Source organism: Petromyzon marinus, chromosome 1, assembly GCF_048934315.1.
Source record: "Petromyzon marinus isolate PM22_M1 ecotype Great Lakes invasive population chromosome 1, UKy_Petmar_22M1.pri1.0, whole genome shotgun sequence".
Taxonomy (NCBI): Eukaryota; Metazoa; Chordata; class Hyperoartia; order Petromyzontiformes; family Petromyzontidae; genus Petromyzon; species Petromyzon marinus.
Window position 1 is genome coordinate 35,526,811 of NC_133667.1, and position 21,640 is coordinate 35,548,450.

General features: G+C 54.4%; 1 protein-coding gene across 4 annotated transcripts in view; it reads left to right on the forward strand.

Annotated features, from left to right (window-relative positions):
* Positions 1-4,657: 4,657 nt before the first annotated feature.
* LOC116941908 (zinc finger protein 608-like) overlaps positions 4,658-21,640 on the forward strand; it is a 100,143-nt gene continuing 83,160 nt past the window's right edge. For 3 of the 4 annotated variants that reach the window (XM_076067579.1, XM_076067575.1, XM_076067580.1), the window contains exons 1-2: positions 4,659-4,988; positions 13,998-15,616. In XM_076067579.1, the coding sequence (XP_075923694.1) occupies positions 14,570-15,616 (1,047 nt within the window). In that variant the 5' untranslated portion in view covers positions 4,659-4,988; positions 13,998-14,569. Of the gene's footprint in view, positions 4,989-6,948; positions 7,005-13,997; positions 15,617-21,640 lie in introns of all 4 variants that reach the window. The other variant, XM_032953252.2, reaches the window with a different exon arrangement.

Sequence of the window (21,640 nt, forward strand, 5' to 3'; positions counted from 1 at the left end):
GACATCGCCACTGGGGAGATAAAGGCGGCCGGGCGTAGTGAGTGTGGCCACCCACCCCTGTGTTGTATATTAACCTTAATAGGTGCTCACCGATAGCATTCCACTCCCACAATATCTACAATACCAATTGCGATGTCTTTTGGTGTGCGTCACTCACCCGACTTGTCTTACCATCCCCCACCTCGCCACCCCCCATCCCCCTCACCTGTACACAGCCCATTGTCCACCACTTTAGTCACACCTGGGCACCTGGTCCAGTGCCCCTGAACCCCTCCCACTGCCTCCCTTCTCTTTCAAAAGTCCCCGCTTGTGTCTGAGCCCAAGCTAAGCTCCGGCTTTAGCTTGTTTGTCAAGTGGGCGAGGTTCGGAATTGTACAACACGTGGGCCACGCGTGGAGCCTATAGCTCCTGGGAGAGCGGAACACGGACCGCGGCCACGATTCACCCTCGTGTTGACCTCTGACCAAGCCGCCTCTAAATCGCCCCCACAATCTGATAGGATCGGACTTGGATTGGACGGTGGTGACCGGGTGGGTGACCAGGTGGGTGGGTGACCGGGTGGGTGGGTGGGTGACCGGGTGGGTGGGTGGGTGACCGGGTGGGTGGGTGGGTGACCGGGTGGGTGGGTGGGTGACCGGGTGGGTGGGTGACCGGGTGGGTGACCAGGTGGGTGGGTGACCGGGTGGGTGGGTGACCGGGTGGGTGACCGAGTGGGTGGGTGTCCAGGTGGGTGGGTGTCCGGGTGGGTGGGTGGATAGGTGGGTGGGTGGATAGGTGGGTGTGGATAATGTGTGTGAGGGCGGTTAGTTGGGTGGATGGGTGGCTGAGTGATTCGGGTGGGTTGAGAGATTGCAGTGATGTGTGGTTGATTAGTGAGAGGCGGCTGGGTGGAGGTGAGTGGGTAAGTGTGTAATGGTGGTTCGTTGGATGGTAGGGTTGCTAGGCGGTGGGGTACTTCAGTGATAGATGATGGAGTGGTTGGGTGGGTGTGTGTTGATGATGTGTAATCCCTACGCGTGTGTCAGTGTGTGTATGTACGTGGGGGAGCGGTAGTGTAGCGGTTAGCGAGCTGCGCTACGAACCCGACGAGCCGACTTCGATTCCCGCTCGCGGCCAACACCCAGTGACGATTATCTGAATCTTGCCTGGGCCTCCCCTAAGTCGACTCAGCCTCAAATGAGTACGTGGTGGGATGTGGAAACATCGCCATTAGGGAGACAAAGGCGCCCGGGCGTGGTGTTGGCCACCCACCCCCTCGTGTGCCGTGCCGGCATTCATAGGTGCTCGCTAACAGCACTTGCCCCAACAGTCTGTTGGGGCTATACGGGGGATCTTTGTCTTAGGACGTCTGTACGCATGGCTGTGTCTATCTGGATATGTGTGTCCCGCTGTATATCCGTTCACTCGTCTGCCCTTTGTCGGGCAGTCTGTCCCCTTCGTTTGTCTATTGCACTATTTGTCGACAATATCTGCCAGTCCATCTAGTGTTCTGTTTATTTCCGTCTGTCTGTTTTCTCTGTCCGCCTGTCTGACCATCTGTCTATCTTTCCGTCCATCTACCTGTATAGCCGTCCGTCCCTTTGTCTGACGATCCGTCCACATCGGTACCTATACATCCGTCTGTCTCCTTTCCCGCACCAGTGTCTAATGAGGGTCTCGAGACACTTCACACGCAATACTCATCAGCGGCGTTCTGGAGTACTGTTAGATACAACAAAATAAACACAGACACACCGTCTCATGCACATAGATCTGCCCCTATAAGTATTTACTTTTACACATCCCATCAGCCACACGGCATCCTGGGAGTGCATCATTTCAGCAGGACTGGTTCGACACGAGACAAACTCTGGAGCGGTTTCCACATTCAGTGTCTCATCAGCAGCGTCAGGCTCCGCTTGATCCAAATACACAAAGACAAAGATCCCCCTTAACAGACTGCTAGCGGGCACATATGAAGGCCGGCACGGCACACGAGGGGGTGGGTGGCCGGCACCACGCCCGGCCGCCTTTGTCTCCCTAGTAGCGATGTTTTTACACACCGCACCAGGTACTCATTTCAGGCTGAGTCGACCTAGGGGAGGCCGCAGACCGGTTCAGATGATCGTCACAGGGTGATGGCCGTGAGCGCGAATCGTCGAACCCGGGAAACGCCGGGTTCGCAGCTCAGCGGAGCGCGAACCGTCGACACCACCGCTCCCCATCCAATACACAGAGACAAAGATCCCCCGTGTAGCCTGAATACACTGTTGGGGCAAGTGCTGTTAGCGAGCATCTATGAAGGCCAGCACGGCACACGAGGGGTTGGCTGGCCAAAACCATGCCCGGCCGCCTTTGTCTCCCCAGTGGCGATGTTGACACACCGCACCAGGTACTCATTTGAGGCTGAGTCTACCTAGGGGAGGCCCATGACCGGGTTCAATAATCGTCACAGGGTGATGGCCGTGAGCGGCAATCGAACCCGGGTCGCCAGGTTCGTAGCGCAGCGCTAACCGCTACACCACCACTGCTCCCCACGAACATACAAGAACACGAACAAACAAGATAACACACACAAGAACACACACACAATAAAAGATCCCCCATATAGCCTTAACAGACTGTAGGGGCAAGTGCTGTTAGCGAGCACCTATGAAGGCCGGCACGGTACACGAGGGGGTGGGTGGCCAGCACCACGCCCGACCGCCTTTGTCTCCCCAGTGGCGATATTTACACCGCACCAGGTACTCATTTGAGGCTGAGTCGACCTAGGGGAGGCCCGGGACCGGTTCAGATAATCGTCACTGGTGTTGGCCGTGAGCGGGAATCGAACCCGGGTCGCCAGGTTCATAGCGCAGCGCGCTAACCGCTACACTATCGCTCCCCACACACACAATAACACGCACACAAGAACACACACACACAAGAACACACACACAAGACCACACACACAAGAACACACACACAAGAACACGAACACACAAGAGAACACACACACAAGAACACACACACACACAAGAACACACACACACAATAACACGCACACAAGAACACACACACACACAAGAACACACACACAAGAACACACACACAAGAACACACACACAAGAACACGAACACACAAGAGAACACACACACAAGAACACGCACACACAAGAACACACACACACAAGAACACACACACAAGAACACGAACAAACAAGAGAACACACACACAAGAGAACACACACACAAGAACACACACACACAAGAACACGAACACACAAGAACACACACACACAAGAACACTCACACACAAGAACACACACACACACAAGAACACGAACACACAAGAACACACACACAAGAACACACACACACAAGAAGACACACAAGAACACACACACACGAACACACAAGAACACACACAAGAACACACACACAAGAACACACACACACAAGAACACACACACACAAGAACACACAAGAACACACAAGAACACACAAGAACACACACACAAGAACACACACACACAAGGACACACACACACACAAGAACACACACACACACAAGAACACACACAAGAACACACACACAAGAACACACACACACACAAGAACACACACACACAAGAAAACACACACAAGAACACACACACACACAAGAACACACACACACAAGAACACACACACACAAGAACACACACACACACACAAGAACACACACACACAAGAACACACACACACAAGAACACACAAGAACACACACACAAGAACACACACACACACAAGAACACACACACACACAAGAACACACACACAAGAACACACACACAAGAACACACACACACAAGAACACACACACACAAGAACACACACACAAGAACACACACACACAAGAACACACACACAAGAACACACAAGAACACACACAAGAACACACACACAAGAACACACACACAAGAATACACACACACAAGAACACACACACAAGAACACACAAGAACACACACACAAGAACACACACAAGAACACACACACACGAACACACACACAAGAACACACACACAAGAACACACAAGAACACACACACAAGAACACACACACAAGAACACACACACAAGAACACACACACAAGAACACACACACAAGAACACGCACACAAGAACACACACAAGAACACACACACACAAGAACACACACACACACAAGAACACACACACACACACAAGAACACGAACACACAAGAACACACACACACAAGAACACACACACACACAAGAACACACACACACAAGAACACACACACAAGAACACACACACAAGAACACACACACAAGAACACACACAAAAGAACACACACACACACAAGAACACACACACACAAGAACACACACACACACAAGAACACACACACACAAGAACACACACACACAAGAACACACACACACAAGAACACACACACAAGAACACACACACACAAGAACACACACACAAGAACACACACACACAAGAACACACACACACAAGAACACACACACAAGAACACACACACACAAGAACACACAAGAACACACACACACAAGAACACACACACACAAGAACACACACACACAAGAACACACACACACACAAGAACACACACACACAAGAACACACACACACGCGCACGCACCGCCTCCCTCCTCCGACCACTCCGCGCTCCGCCGCCCGCCGCTCCGCCCCGGGTTTCGCTCGCAGCCCCCGCGGCTCGCGCAGCGCCCCTCGGCTCGAGCGAGCAGAGAGAAGCAGCGAAGAGACGGAGAGCTCTGGGGGAGCTCTTCCTCTGCCGTCTCCCCCTTCCGCCTTTGTCTCTCCCCCGCCCGCTACGTTTGTCCATCGTCGGGCTCTGTCTCTCTGCCCGTCTTGCCGCCGTCTGTTGGGTTCGCCGTAACAGCTCCTCACCCCCCCCCCAATCTCTCTCTCGTCTCTCTCTTCGTTCGGCTCCTGCTGCCTGGCCACGGCTGTCCGCGTTCTTCACGCCGTCCGCGGTAAGTCCTCTCGCTCCGTGCGTCAACCCGCACGCCTGTCCGCCGCCTGTCCGTCGCCTGTCGGGACTGTCCCCCTGCTCCAGCGTTCCTTTGTCTCCGTTCAAACAGCCCCTCCACGCTGTGGTTGTTGTTGTTGTGTGTGTAGTAGTGGTGGTGGTGTGTGTAGTAGTGGTGGTGGTGTGTGTAGTGGTGGTGGTGTGTGTAGTGGCGGTGGTGTGTGTAGTGGTGGTGGTGTGTGTAGTGGTGGTGTGTGTAGTGGTGGTGGTGTGTGTGTAGTAGTGGTGTGTGTAGTGGCGGTGGTGTGTGTAGTGGCGGTGGTTTGTGTAGTGGAGGTGGTTTGTGTGTAGTGGAGGTGGTGTGTGTGTAGTGGAGGTGGTGTGTGTGTAGTGGAGGTGGGTGTGTAGTGGCGGTGGTGTGTGTAGTGGCGGTGGTGTGTGTAGTGGCGGTGGTGTGTGTAGTGGCGGTGGTGTGTGTAGTGGCGGTGGTGTGTGTAGTGGCGGTGGTGTGTGTGTAGTGGAGGTGGGTGTGTAGTGGCGGTGGTGTGTGTAGTGGTGGTGGTGTGTGTAGTGGCGGTGGTGTGTGTAGTGGCGGTGGTGTGTGTAGTGGCGGTGGTGTGTGTAGTGGCGGTGGTGTGTGTAGTGGCGGTGGTGTGTGTAGTGGCGGTGGTGTGTGTAGTGGCGGTGGTGTGTGTAGTGGCGGTGGTGTGTGTAGTGGCGGTGGTGTGTGTAGTGGCGGTGGTTTGTGTGTAGTGGAGGTGGTGTGTGTGTAGTGGAGGTGGTGTGTGTAGTGGCGGTGGTGTGTGTAGTGGCGGTGGTTTGTGTAGTGGAGGTGGTTTGTGTGTAGTGGAGGTGGTGTGTGTGTAGTGGAGGTGGTGTGTGTGTAGTGGAGGTGGGTGTGTAGTGGCGGTGGTGTGTGTAGTGGAGGTGGTGTGTGTAGTGGAGGTGGTGTGTGTAGTGGTGGTGGTGTGTGTAGTGGTGGTGGTGTGTGTAGTGGCGGTGGTGTGTGTAGTGGCGGTGGTGTGTGTAGTGGCGGTGGTGTGTGTAGTGGCGGTGGTTTGTGTAGTGGAGGTGGTGTGTGTGTAGTGGTGGTGTGTGTAGTGGAGGTGGTGTGTGTAGTGGTGGTGGTGGTGTGTGTAGTGGTGGTGGTGTGTGTAGTGGCGGTGGTGTGTGTAGTGGTGGTGTGTGTAGTGGAGGTGGGGTGTGTAGCCGTGGTGGTGTGTGTAGTGGTGGTGGTGTGTGTAGTGGAGGTGGTGTGTGTAGTGGCGGTGGTGTGCGTAGTGTTGTGTGTAGTGTTGTTGTGTGTAGTGGCGGTGGTGTGTGTGTAGTGGAGGTGGTGTGTGTGTAGTGGTGGTGGTGTGTGTAGTGGCGGCGGTGTGTGTAGTGTTGTTGTTGTGTGTAGTGGCGGTGGTGTTGTGTTCGTGTCTGCGTTAATCAGACGACAATTTGCTGTCGACGTTAAGTTCGGAGAGGCAGAGTCTGGGTTGCGTGTGTCTTGTATTTGTTTACACACGGACACTCACACACGTACACACACACACTAAAAAAAGACAAAGATCCACCGTGTAGCCTTAACAGACTGTAGGGGCAAGTGCTGTTAGCGAGCACCTATGAAGGCCGGCACGGTACACGAGGGGGTGGGTGGCCAGCACCACGCCCGACCGCCTTTGTCTCCCCAGTGGCGATATTTACACCGCACCAGGTACTCATTTGAGGCTGAGTCGACCTAGGGGAAGCCCAGGACCGGTTCAGATAATCGTCACTGGTGTTGGCCGTGAGCGGGAATCGAACCCGGGTCGCCAGGTTTATAGCGCAGCGTAGCGCTAACCGCTAACGTGTACACACAAACACACGTACACACGTGTACACACAAACACACGTACACACGTGTACACACAAACACACGTACACACGTGTACACACACAAGTGTCTGTGTCTCTTATTTCTTGTCGCTGCGATCAAGACGGTCGGAGCGCGACCACTGCATGGCAACCACGACTGGGACGGGCACTGGTGGCGGTGAGTGGGGGGAGGACACAGGCCGTTGTTGTTGTTGTTGTGGCGGTTCTTGTTGTGGCGGTTGTTGATGTAGCGGTGGTTGTGGCGGTTGTTGATGTGGCGGTTGTTGTTGTGGCGGTGGTTGTTGTGGCGGTGGTTGTTGTGGCGGTTGTTGATGTGGCGGTTGTTGTGGTGGTTGGTGGTGGTGGCTACGCGACACTCGGTTGGTTGGGATTGCGGGTTAGGTTCTCTCTCCCCGTGTCTCTCCCCGTGTCTCCCGTGTCTCCCGTCTCTCTCCCCGTGTCTCTTCCCGTGTCTCACGTCTCTCTCCCCGTGTCTCTCCCCGTGTCTCCCTCTCCCCGTGTCTCCCGTCTCTCTCTCCCCGTGTCTCCCCGTCTCTCTCTCCGTGTCTCTCCCCGTGTCTCCCGTCTCTCTCCCCGTCTCTCTCCCCGTGTCTCCCGTCTCTCTCCCCGTCTCTCTCCCCGTGTCTCCCGTCTCTCTCCTCGTTTCTTCCGTCTCTCTCCCCGTGTCTCTCCCCGTGTCTCTCCCCGTGTCTCTCTCCCCGTGTCTCCCGTCTCTCTCCTCGTGTCTTCCGTCTCTCTCCCCGCGTCTCTCGTCTCCTCTCCCAGTTCGTCTCGCCTCCATTCTGCCATAGGTCTCTGTCTCCCGTCTCTGCCCTCCCGTTTCTGTCTCGTTCCCTTTTCCACCACCGCCACCACCACCAACCTCCCTCCCCCCCTCACCTCCACGGCTCCCCACCCCCCTCGCTGATCCCCGATCCTTCCCCTCCCCCTTCCCCACTTACCCCCACCCACCCCTTCCCCCGTCTCCTCGGGGTGACATTGCGTGTGCGTGAGAGAGTGTCAGTGTCTGTGTGTGTGTGAGAGAGAGTGTCTGTGTGTGTGAGAGTGTCAGTGTCTTTGTATGTGTGAGGGAGTGTCAGTGTGTGTGTGAGTGTCAGAGTGTTTGTGTGTGTGTGTGAGGGAGAGTGTCAGAGTGTGTGTGAGAGAGAGTGTCAGAGTGTGTGTGAGAGAGAGTGTCAGAGTGTGTGTGTGTGAGAGAGTGTCAGAGTGTCTGTGTGTGTGAGAGAGTGTCAGAGTCTCTGTGTGTGTGTGTGAGAGAGTGTCAGAGTGTCTCTGTGTGTGTGGGAGAGAGTGTCAGAGTGTCTGTGTGTGTGTGAGAGTGTCAGAGTGTCTGTGTGTGTGAGAGAGTGTCAGAGTGTCTGTGTGTGTGTGAGAGAGTGTCTGTGTGAGAGAGTCTGTGTGTGAGAGAGCGTGTCAGAGTGTCTCTGTGTGGGAGAGAGTGTCAGAGTGTCTTTGTGTGTGTGAGAGTGTCAGAGTGTCTGTGTGTGTGAGAGAGTGTCAGAGTGTCTGTGTGTGTCTGTGAGAGAGTGTCAGAGTGTCTAAGTGTGTGTGAGTGTCAGAGTGTCTCTGTGCGTGTGTGAGAGAGTGTCAGAGTGTCTCTGTGTGTGTGTGAGAGAGTGTCAGAGTGTCTCTGTGTGTGTGTGAGAGAGTGTCTGTGTGTCTGTGAGAGAGTCAGTGTCTGTGTGAGTGTGAGAGAGTGTAATGTGTATGTGTGTAAGAGGTGGTTGACCGACCCGTTTACAGCCGGCTTGTAGACTCTCACAGACAGACACAGGACATAGACATACGAACTGAAATTCAGACACATCCATAGACACCTGGAGACAACACAGACGTAGATATATGCACATACATGCACACAGACACAATGACATCGACACCACATAGACAAAGATCCCCTGTGTAGCCTTAACAGTCTGTTGGGGAAAGTGCTGATAGCGAGTAGCAGCACTTATCCTCGAGGGCCTGCACGGCACACGAGGAGGTGGGCGGCCAGCACCACGCCCGGCCGCCTTTGTCTCCCCAGTGACTATGTTTACTACACACCGCACCGGGTTCTCATTTGAGGCTGAGTCGACCTAGGGGAAGCCCAGGACCGGGTTCGGATATCCGCCACTGATGTTGGTCCTGAGCAGGAATCGAACTCGGGTCGCCGGGTTCACAGCGCAGCGTGCTAACCGCTACACCACCGCTCCCCACAATGGGACACACAGACAGACAAAGACACAGACAGAGAGAGAACACGCACAGACACACGGCGGTGACGTCACCACGGCGCTTGTGCCAGGCTAGGTGCACTTTGAGGCCGTCACGTGAAGTGTCGAAGGCTTTTTTCTGCTTGCTGGCGGGGAGGAGGTCACTCGACAGACCCACAGGAGCTGTGTGTTGACTGATGTGCCAGGCTAGGTTGGCTGATATGACTGGCAGATGCACCACCTGTGCTCCTTACTGTGCCAGACAGATGCACAGGCACACAGACACAAATGCAGTCACACAGACACACAGACAGTGCTGCCTTCCATGTCTGTTGAGACGGCGCGGAGTTGTGTGTGTGTGTGTCTTGTGAATGAGATGTTGTGTTAACGATTGTGTAATGTGTCGTGCTGTTGACCGCGTGCGCACGTTCTGTTATGTCGTCGGTGAGCGTGTCTTGTGTGCACGGCAAGGCACGACAGCCTTACGTGTTGTGTTCAGGAAGCGCAGTCACACGCTTTGTGTGCGGGCTCTCGTGTTCTGTTGTAGTGACATTGTGTGACGTCTGGTCACGCACATGCGTGTGTCCCGCAGTGTGCGTGTTGTGTGTCATTGACGTTGTGGATGGGTGTGATGTTTTGCCCGTACATAATGTTGTTGTTGTTGTTGCCTTTTGGCAATGTGTCACCGGCCGTGTTGCGTGTTGTGCCGGGGGAGCGGTGGTGGAGCGGTGAGCGCGCTGCGTTACGAACCCCCAGCGATCCGGGTTCCATTCCCGCTCACGGTCATCTGAACCGGTCCTGGGGCCTCCCCTATGTCGACGCGGCCTCAAATTAATACCTGGTGCGGTGTGGTGTGTAAAACGTCACCACTCGGGAGACAAAGGCGGCCGGGCGTGGTGCTGGCCACCCCAACCCCCTGGTGTGCCACAGTGCTGACTTCCATAGGTGCTCACCAACAGCACTTGCCCCATCAGTCTTGTTACAGGCTACACGGGGGGCCTTTGTCTTTGTATGCCTGCGTTGTGAATCCTTCACTGCGTGAACTGCCTGAGCAGCGTGTACTTCGTGTTTCAGCGGCTGTGTTAACATCACACGACACTCTTGTGCATCCTTGCATTGTATTTGTGTAAGTGTACCGGAGTACATGTTGTTGCCAGAAAAAAAGGGGAAATCATATTATCATATTTTGGAACTGGCAAAGGAGGTCCCGTGATGTAGATGCTCACCCCGAGCTCTCATTACTCTGATAGTGGCATTGTCTTTGAGCTGTGTGACGCCTTTTGGCGTCCTCTGGTCTAACACCGTTTGAGACGAGGCTCAAAAGAAAGCTGTCTCTGGTGTGGACCAATGAGTTTCAAGGACAATGCACATACTGTCAGAGTATGTTTTTTGTTTGCATTCTGACCACAAGCATTGTGGTTAATGCAGACATGATTCCTTGTAAAAGGTTTCAGTGTGGTGTTTTGTTGCCAGAAGAAAAGGGGAAAAACCTATTATCATGTTGAACGTTCAACTCTTTGTGCGTGTGTGTGTGTGCGCTCGCGTGTGCCACCATCGTCTTGTTGTGTGTCTCCCGTGTGTTGTGCCTTCGGGAACACAACAACACCGCACCGTAAACACCCTTGGTGTAGCTACAATGTGTGGTGGCGGGCGATTTGTGGAGCTGTGGCCGCTGTGTTTGTCACGTGCCACACAGCTCTCATCGCCACGTTGTCCTTCTTGTGATCCCGCCACGGCAACACGCCACTTGCTTCCCACGCTCCATGTGCCGGCCCACCTGCAGGAGCTTGCAACGCTTCAAATACATCGCCGTGCCGTCCGCAACGGCACGAGCCATGGTCGATGCACTGCTGCATGACGACTCTGCAGTGACTGTCTCCGGACAAGCGTGCGGTGTAAATAATCCCCGGCACCAGCACACGAGAGAAGATTTTTTTTCATCTCTCCATCCCCCCCCAACCCGCTCCTCCTCCTCCTCTGGAAGTCCGCACGTGGAAGTTTGGCTTATAATACCGCTTTATACTCAAATACGAACTTTGTTTGCTATCAAAGGGGGGGGGGGGGGGAGACGTTTAAACGCGTTAAGGCAATCCGCGTAAGATGTTCCGTAATGCCGACACTCTGCTCTCAAAACTCCCAGCAACATTCACCGATGATGCATAGGGGCCCCATCCACTGGGTAGGCACGCACAAATCTGTCAGAACTTGACCCCTCGTCCTCTCCCTGTAGGCACGCGGACTTTTTACCCCCCCCCCCCACCTGGGTACGCCTGACGCACACCACCCCCCCCCCCCTAATCCTATAGAACGGCCGATATTTAATCCACGCAGAAACGATCAAGGATTAATAATATTGACGTGTTTAAACAGATAGTCCACCGCCTGACTAACGCAGTTGAAGGCCAACGTAGACAAATTATTATCGAGGCTTCACCCCCCCCCCCCCCCGTTTCCTATGCGTACATTGTCAGTAGACCCCCCCCCCATACACGCGACGCGGAACGCATTTGGGTGAACCCCCCTCCCCCCTCCATGGGTACGTACTCAATGGATGGACCCTAGTGCGTGACAGTCATGGTGAAGTATGGCCACGTGTTGTGTAACAACTCCACCACGACATTTGTGGCGTCCGAGCCTCTTCAGCCACCAGTGGATCGACACAGAGCTGTAGAGTGTACTGTACAGTGTACTGCACAGCGTACTGTACAGCACACTGCACAGTACACTGTACAGCACACTATACAGCGTACTGCTCGGTGCACTGTACAGTACACCGCGCAGTACAGTGTACTGTGCAGTGTGCTGTACAGTGTGCTGTGGTGTACTGTAGTGTGCTGTGGTGTACTGTAGAGTGTACTGTAGAGTGTGCTGTAGTGTACTGTAGAGTACTGTAGAGTGTACTGTAGAGTGCTGTAGTGTACTGTAGTGTACTGTAGAGTGTGCTGTAGAGTGTGCTGTAGTGTACTGTAGAGTGTACTGTAGTGTACCGTAGAGTGTACCTTAGAGTACTGTAGAGTGTACTGTAGAGTGTACTGTAAAGTGTACTGTAGAGTGTACTGTAAAGTGTACTGTAGAATATACTGTAAAGTGTACTGTAGAATGTACTGTAGAGCGTACTGTAGAGTGCACTGTAGAGTACTATAGAGTGTACTGTAGAGTACTATAGAGTGTACTGTAGAATGTACTGTAGAGTGTACTGTAGAGTGTACTGACGTTTGTCGGTGTCGGTTAATCTTCTGGATGAAGGCAGGACCGGTTCAGATGCATCAGAACTTTGCCGCTCACATTCGCCGTGGGCCGGAATCGAACTCGGGGTTACAGGGTTCACGGACCCCGGTCGTGCAAAGCTTATCAGTGCTACTATATATCTGAAACAAACACTACAGAGTCACTCCTTTACAGAACTAAATGGCTCTCTGTCACAGTGGCACCATATTGATAATTATTCTGTACTCTGTAACCAAATTAACGAACCGTCAGTTGCAACTTTGGGTATATCCGACTTGAAACTCCGTTCAGCACCGTGGTCCTGAATGTTTTTTTGTTTGACGGAATAAGAAGGAGAAGTAATGTACACATTTGTTGTTTGGCTCACGAAGTTGGGATGAGGACCTTGCAAGGAATGGGTACAAATTTGTTTTTTTTTATCAGCCTTCTGTCAATATTTCCACAAAACTTTTATCCAAATAGATTCGCTCCGTGTGCAGGTGTGAGATGGACTGTAACCCATTGCAATGGATTTACAATGGAAGAATAATAACCTTGTATTTAAAAAAAAAATTGTGGTACATTAATAATATCGAGTTACTATGGATAGGCGTACATTGTACTCTTGTGGTAGTGCCTTACACCGATAATCCATACTCAAAGCCAGCCTTAGCAGCGTTTGAGGGAAATCTCGAGTGAGGAACGTAGCCCCGAATCCAGGTGGCTGTTACCACGTGGGGATGGTGTGTCCCGAAGCACGCACAGCGCTCACTTACACAGACAAAGATCCCCCGTGTAGCCTTAACACACTGCTGGGGCAAGTGCTCTTAGCGAGGAGCACCTGTGAAGGAAGGCTGGCACAGCACATTAGGGGATGGGGTAGCCAAACACCACGCCCGGCCACCTTTGTCTCCCTAGCGTTGAGGTTTATACACACCGCACCGGATAGTCGACCTAGATGAGGCCCCGGACCGGTTCAGAAATTCGTGACCGGTGTTGGCTGGAGAGCGGCAATGGAACTCGGCTCGCCAGATTGGTAGCGCTACTGCTGCCCATACACACTCAAAAACACTCGCACGCACTCTCACTCAAAAACACTCGCACGTACGCACGCATGCACTCTCACTCAAAAACACTCGCACACGCACTCTCACTCAAAAACACACGCACACACTCTCACTCAAAAACACTCGCACACTCACGCACTCTCACTCAAAAACACTCGCACACGCACTCTCACTCAAAAACACTCGCACACTCACGCACTCTCAAAAACACTCACACACGCACACACTCTCACTCAAAAACACTCGCGCACTCTCACTTAAAAACACTCACACACGCACACACTCTCACTCAAAAACACTCGCACTCTCACTCAAAAACACTCGCACACGCACGCACTCTCACTCAAAAACACTCGCACTCTCACTCAAAAACACTCGCACACGCACGCACTCTCACTCAAAAACACTCGCGCACGCACGGCCGAGATCCAGCTGACTCGAGGCAAACGTTGTTTTCCTTCTCTCTGCCAACTCTTTGCTCACTGCACGACCACCATCTCCCTCCCTCCCCATCTCCTCCCTCCACTCTCATCCTCCTCCCCCTCCGTCACCACCACCACTAACAACAACAACCACCACCAACCCACCACCCCCATCCCTCTTCGTGTCCGTCCCCTTTCCTCCCCCATCCTCCCCGATCCTCGTCACTCCACCACAACCGCTTGTGCTGTCCCGTGGCAGACTGACGCTGGCTTGCAAGACGGACACCGCGTGACTCCCCGAGGCAGTGCGGCGTAGGAGCTGTCGGTGCTGGAGCTTCTTCTTCTCCTGCTGCTGCTGGTGCTCGGCGGTGGTGGCGGTGGTGGAACACCAGGTGAAGGATCAGTGGGAGCAACCACAACAGCAGCAGCTGGTGGTGGTGCTGCTCGTGCTGGTGGTAGTGTTATCACTGCGGGTGATTGGTGGTGGTGGAACAGCGGAGGAGACATCCGCGCAAGCGGCAGCAGCAGGTGGAAGAGGCGGTGTTGGTGCTGGTGTTGTTGCTGCTGCTGGTGGTGGTCTTTGCTGCTGGTAGTGGTGTTACTGGTGGTGGTGCTGCTGGTGGCTGAGGAGCGTCACCAGGGAGAAGGAGAGGAGGTGGAGGAGGAGGAGGGGAGATAGCCGCTTCGGCGGCGGTGGTGGTGAGCGGCAGGAGCAGGAGGAGGGTGTTCCAGCCCTCGGAGGTCGGCGAGGGCAGATGCCGTGTTGTTGGCGGCCGCGCTTTCGGCTCGGGCTGGACGTCGGCCGGAGCGCCCTGGGGCCCGCCTCGGGAAATGTCCGCTTCGACGAGCGGCTCGGCGCCTAACCCCGCCGCCGGCCCGGACGCGTACGACAGCGGCGATGACTGGGAGATCGGCGTCGGCGATCTGATCATCGACCTGGACGCAGACCTCGAGAAGGATCGGCAGAAGATGGAGCTCAAGCCTCACGGGGCCAAGCACGAAGCGCTGGCGGCCACGGCCACCCCGGCGGCGGCGTTAGCGGCAGGGAACGCCTCCACGGCCACGCCGGTGGCCGCGGTGGCGCGCGGCCTCGGAAAGTTCAGCGCCTCCGGACAGAGCCCCAAGGAGATGGGGGCCACCGCGAACAGCACTACCGGCGCCACCGGCACCGCCACCGGCGGCGGCGGAAGCAGCAGCAGCAAGAGCAAGTCCAAACGGAGCAAGGCCTCCAAGGAGAACGGAAAGTCCCCACCTGTGCTGGTGGCCCCAGGGCCGCCGCCGGCGCCGCTCGGCAACGGGGTGGCCGAGAAGCCGGAGCCGTGCCACGGAGGGCCCTCGGCCCGGCCACCCCCGGCCAGCTCCTCCTCCGCCGCGGGGCCGCAGGCGCCGTCGGTCGCGGCTTCCGGCCAGGCCTCGGCGGCGGCGGCAACGGCGGCGGCCGCCGCTTCGCCGGCCTCCGCCCGGGCCAAGGAGGAGAGCCGGTCTCCCGCCAAGAGCCGCAGCGGCTCCAAGAAGAGCGGGAGGGACCACCAGCCCGGGGCCTGCTCCGTCAAGGGCAAGAAGGATGGCAAGAAGCACGGCCCCGCCGCCCTGGGCCAGAAGGGTCCCGGGGCCGCCGGAGGATTCCCTGGCGGTCTGGGCCCCTTTGGATTAAGTGTCAAGGGAAGCCCCTTTCACTTTGTGTTCCAAGGCACGGCCGATGCTAAGAAGGACTGCGCGGGCCCTAATTGCGTGAGCGAGGCCACCGCCGGAGGAGGGGCCGTGGGGCCCAGGGCCATGGAGGGGAGACGGGAGGTGAAGGACGTGGCCGGTGGTGGTGGTGGTGGTGGTGGAGGAGGAGCGTCTTCGCCAGCATCCAAACGGATTAAAACTGAAAAGGTATGGAATGGACGAGCGAGCGCGCCAAAAAATCGCCGTGTCGTTTCGGTCTTGTCTGTCGTCACGTGAATCGGTTTATTGATTTTATGTGCTGCTTGATTGCTTGATTGATGGGCTGCTTGATTGATGGGGTTGCCCTAGTTAACTGAATCGGCGCTCTGTTGCGAGTTCTCTCCCAGTTGACGGCGATTGGCCGCTGCTCGCTGGGAGAGGAGAGAGAGAGAGCGAGCCAGAGACTCGGGAGTTTTTAAATCTCTGGAGTGATTTGTCTTGTTTGGTGTTTTTGTGGAAGAGGAGGGAGGATGGCTGGGATGGGTGGGGGTTTCGGGCACGGAGGGGAAGGCGGCGTGCGGGTTTGCGGATTTGTTCTGGCAGAGGAAGTGTCCGCTTGAGCGAGGGGTGTGAGCGTTGTGGTGGTTGGTGGGGGGGAGTAGGAGGGGATGTGTTGGAGTGGCTCTAGACGGTGGAGGAGGGGGGGTGGAGGAGGAGGAGGAGGAGGGTGGTGCTCGTGGGTGTTTGGGATGGGGGCGAGAGTACCTTTGAGGCTCGGGCTTGCCATTGTGTGGGAGGAGGAGGAGGTGGAGGAGGAGGAGGAGGTGCAGTGAAATGAGTGAGGCGCAGGCATCCACGGTGTGAAAAATGATAGGCTGTTAGAGCAGCCATTTTCAAGTCTCCGGGGGTGCAACCCCAAAGCGGAGATTTGCCGAGTGGAGCTGGCACAGAAGCAAAAGCTCTCTCTCTCTCTCGCTGCTCTCTCTGTCTCGCCCTCCCCCTGGCTTCCTTGTCAGCCTTGGTCCCCCGTGAGCCGGAAAGGTCTTCTCGCGCGCGCGCTCGTGAGCCCGTGGCGAAACGCCTAGACGCGCAGAAACCTGTCTCACCCCCCATTTAGGGTCATCGCCTGAAACGTTAGGAGGCCCATTCTTTTTTTTTATAGTCAATTCCATCCCTTTTTGGTTGTTGTTTGTTGTCGTCTCATAACCCAACGTGGGGTTTACGTTGAAACCGGTGCAGAGTTTTGCTTCCCTTTAACCAATGCCTGCTTAAGGAAAACAAATGCACTTCCCAGAAGGCAGAAGGCAGCGTGGCCAGTGAGTCGTGTTACAGGTTTTGAAAAAAAATGGTTTTCACGTGGAGAGACAAACATGGGGAAGGAGGCGCATTGCCCGTGCTCAGCGTGCCCTCGCGTGTTGTCCCGATGGGTTTTGTACGGTTAAACGAACGGCACGTGTGTATGTTGAACTTATTTTGCGCCGTAAGTAGCCAACCGTGCTAATCGGAGGTGCAGGGGAATGATAACAAACTGAACATGAAAAGCAGTTTGAAAGATATTGAGTTTTCAATCCTGATTTAAAAGTGCATAGCTCCAGTGGCTTCCTTAATATCGGAAAGGAAGAGCTTTCCAGACGGCCACAGAAGCGCATCCGATGGACTGACGACAGGTCAGGTAAGCGAGAGTGGTGTACGCGGCCGTGCGTTCTCCTGGCCACATATGGGCCGAGCGTGGCTTCAGACGGATGCCGTGACATCAGCGAGCAGCCAGCCAAGCGAGTGAGCGAGCGAGCCCCTGCCTAGGGAATTCCAAACTCGCGCCAGGCACGGAGAGCTGGGATTAGGCTCTGGGTGACGATGAGACGCGCGTGGCTCCCGCTCGGGGGGGGAAGTTAAGGATGCAATTGAAGGGCGCCACGGTGGTGAGATGTTGACTACATCGCCTGGTGTACAGGGGGTCGTGGGTTCGATCCCAACCCTGATGCCTGTATATTTGGAGTTTGCGTGTTCTCTCTCTCTCTTTCCCTATGGTCACGTGGGTTTTCTTTTCCAGGTCCTCCGGTGCTTCCCTCCACATTTAGAATTAACATGCCTTTAGAGTGTTTGACTGTTTTAAAATTTCCACGTGATAAGCCACTTCGTTGAGCTATCATTTGTGGTCAGGTCACTTCTGGAAAAGAGCTACATAGCTCAGTGGGCCTTACCTGGAAAAATGTAAATAGTTTATTGTTTATAGTTTTTGTTCAATAACAATGTTTCTGTCTCGTCTCCACAACGTGACGATATGGACACGATTCAAAAATGTATAGTTTGCGTGGAATGTGGCGCTTCAAATCTGGTGAATCTATCGCGGGCCACGAAATTTCGACCGTCGTTTGTGGCGTGAAGTTACAGACTCTACGGTGGTGTAAAGCTGTCGTTTTGTCGTGCCCCTATGTCTCTTAAAGTGTACCGTGGTGTGAATGCATAGGCTATATAGTCCCGTTAATCTGTATCGAGTCTACAGTAACGTGAATCTATAGTATGTAGTGGTTTGAATCTACATCGCCAATGGTGGTACGCATCTAATAGTGGTTTAAATATATCGTGTAAAGTGGTGTGAGTCTGCCGAGTCTATAGTGGTCAGACTTCATAGCATGCATAGCCATGTGAATCTATAGGATAGACGTTGGCACGAATCGATGAAATGTATCCTGGTGTGAAAGTGATTGGGAAGAGCGGTGACATGAACCCAGTGACCTGAGTTTGATTCCTGGCGACGGCTAAGATCAGCGCCGCTTTAACCGGTCCCGTTCCCCTCCCTACCGCTGGGCAAACCTCACTGAACACCGCGGTTGAAGCATGGCCAATAGTATAACCCTTTATTTTCATGTAATTACACGCTTTCTATTAACTCACTCTGTTGTCGTATCCTCAAAGCTTGTAACTAAATTTTTACCCACTTCCCAATGTGGTATCGACTGCAAACTTGGTATACTTATGTCATACTGATGACAATGCTGTATTCTATCATTAAAAATTCAAAATATATATTTATAAACATTACTTTTGTTATGTTATGTTTCGTCTTGGGTCTAATTGTCCACGCTCAACTGACGTTGGCTGTAAATCACCACGGCCCATTACGGTTGTGGCAAGCTTCGGGGCCACTTCCTGGAGTCGTGGAGTTCTGCCATTACGAGTACGGTACATTTCATTAAAGCGTGTTAAAAAAAGTATTTTTTTAAATATTACTTATTTTTATGAGCCGCTCAAAAAAGACAGAAAGCGCACGCAGACTTGGCATCAACAAAGTGCGGTCTAATCACCCCCGTGACCGACGCGGCGTGGGGAGGCCTTGATCCAGCGGTGGATTGACAGACGGCCTTCATCCAGCAGTGGACAGAATTCAACTCGTGAAAGAGTGGCTAACGTCACTATTACAGGAAGACAACTCGGAGAAACTGGCCCTTCTCTCTCGTAGCTGCTACGCAACATCGGGGCTGTGTGTGGCCCAGGTTGGCACACGCACACATTTATTTTGAAGATACATAAAGAAGATACATAAATGAGAACAAACACACACAGACGACCAAACACTTTTAAGTTCACTCTCACGAACAGTCGAAGTGCATGCAGCGTGCCCCCCCCCCCGCCCCCCCCCCAAGGATGCAGTGACATTGGCGGACTCTGGCGGTGTCGTGATGGTCGCTTTGAAGCCGCTATGCTCATTAACGGAACCCGACTCTCATGCCAGACAGCCCAGCTGTTTGCCTCTTGGGCTATGTGTGTGCGTGGTGGTGTCCGCGTGTGTGTGTGTGGTGGTGTCCGCGTGTGTGCGTGGTGGTGTCCGCGTGTGTGTGGGGAGCGGTAGTGCAGCGGTTAGCGCCACGCTGCGCTGCGAACCCGGCGACCCGAGTTCGATTCCCGCTCACAGCCAACACCGGTGACGATTATCTGAACCGGGTTCTGGGCCTACCCTAGGTCGACTCAGCCTCAAATGAGTACCTGGTGCGACGTGTAAACATCGCCACTGGGGAGACAAAGGCGGCCGGGCGTGGTGTTGGCCACCCACCCCCTCGTGTGCCGTGCCGGCCTTTATAGGTGCACGCAAACAGCACTTGCCCCTACAGTCTGTTAAGGCTACACGGGGGATCTTTGTCTTCGGCGTCCGTTCAGCAGAGTTGAGTGAGAGTGAATGGAGATCGTTTTGACTGACGCATTCAAATCGTGGCTTCCTCTCTCACCCCCTCCACCCCCCATGTGCATCGCTAACGTCACGCCACCCACAATCTCTGCCGTGGGTGGCGGTGGTGGTGGTGTAAAGCGCAGTTTAAACACACGGCGGCTCTTTTAAAGCCTTTTTATATGCCTGTGCGTGTGTGTGTGTTAAGTGCGTGTGTTGAGTGGGATATATATACGGCCTCTGTGTGTTCCGGCATGTGTGTGTGTGTCTGCCCGGTGTGTGTGTGTGTCTGCCCGGTGTGTGTGTGTGTCTGCCCGGTGTGTGTGTGTGTGTGTCTGCCCGTATCATAGGTGCTACGCGCTCACAGCACTTGCCCCAACAGTCTGTTGAGGCTATACGGGGGATCTTTGTCTTTGCCCGTGTCTTGGTATCTGTGTGCGTGTGTCTTGCCGTGTGAGTGTGGCGAATATTTTAACGGATCCTGGACCTCGCTTAGGTGGGCTCGTACCTTACACGAGTACCCTGAATGGTGTGAAGACACGAGCATTGGGGAGACAAAGGTGGCACGGCACGGTGTGCCGTGCCGTCATTAATAGGTACTGCTCGCGGACAGCACTTGCCCCAACAGTCTGTCAAGGCTACACGGGGGATCTTTGTCTTTGTGCGCGTGTATACGCGTGCGTGTCCGTACACGTTGAGCCGAGTTTTAATCATTGGGCCGGGACAAAATCCGGTGCAGCGAGACGTGGGAAATATTTAGTGAAACCAGTTTCTGTGCTTGGCGAATAAACGTGCATTATGGGGGCCGTCCATAAATGACGTCACGCACCTAGGGGCAGGGGGGGGTCAGACATTCGTGACGATGTGTGACGAGGGGGGGGGGGGTTGAGAAATGTGACGTCACATCAAAATGCGCAACTTTAAATAAATATAGACAACACGCTCTACTTAATTAAATAGACTTTTTGATAAATGTTTTCTCCTACAACATCAAAGTGCAGCGCCACATTAAATACGCACTATAATGACACTAGTTTAAAGCGAATTGAAGTGTTTTTTTTTTGGGGGGGGGCAGAGCTTTGTGACGTCATATTTGAGGGGGGGGCTGACTTTTTGTGACGCCCTGTGACGAAGGGGGGGGGGGGTTCAAAAATCGTCCAAAATCACGTGACGTCATTTATGGACGGCCCCTTTGTGACCAGGCCGGCCGCGTCGGTCACTTTTATTGTCGACGTTAAAACTCACGAGGTGGTCACCGACTTCACCCGGCAGGTCGACTTATCGGGACGTGTGTGTCTGTGTGTGCCTGCGTCGTGGGCTCGGAGCGGTGGTCTAGCGGTTAGTGCACTGCGCTACGAATCTGGCGTTGTGTCAACATCGCCACTGGGGAGACAAAGGCGGCCGGGCGTGGTGCTGGCCACCCACCCCTCGTGTGCCGTGCCGGCCTTCATAGGTGCTCGCCAACAGCACTTGCCCCAGCAGTCTGTTAAGGCTATACGGGGGATCTTTGTCTTGTGCCGCAAGTGCACGCGTGTCAGTATCCATGTTTGCATTCCTTCGTCCCTCGTGTTTTGTCGTCCGCGTGTGCGTGGGAAGGAAGCGGTCAGCGCGCCGCGCTCACAGAACAGACCTGAGTTTGATTCCCGCTCACGGCCACCAACGCCGGTGACGATTCTCTGATGCGGTCCTGGGCCTCCTCCCCTAGGTCGACTCAGCCTCAAATGAGTACCTGGTCCGGTGTGTATAAACATCGCCACTGGGGAGACAAAGGCGGCCGGGCGTGGCGTTGGCCACCCACCCCCTCGTGTGCCGTGCCGGCCTTTATAGGTGCTCGCTAACAGCACTTGCCCCTACAGTCTGTTCAGGCTATATGGGGGATCTTTGTCTTTGTGTGTGTATGTGTGGACGTGTGTGTGTGTGTGTGTGGACGTGTGTGTGTGTGTGCGCGCTTGCCAAATGCCTTCCGCTAATCTCTGCGGGCTAACAAAACTGGGCACCTGCGCGGGTTTTACCGCCTGCCCGGGCCATTGTTAATTGTCTCACTGTTTAGTTGAGCGCGTGCGTGTGTGCTGCCGGGGTATGTGTGTGTG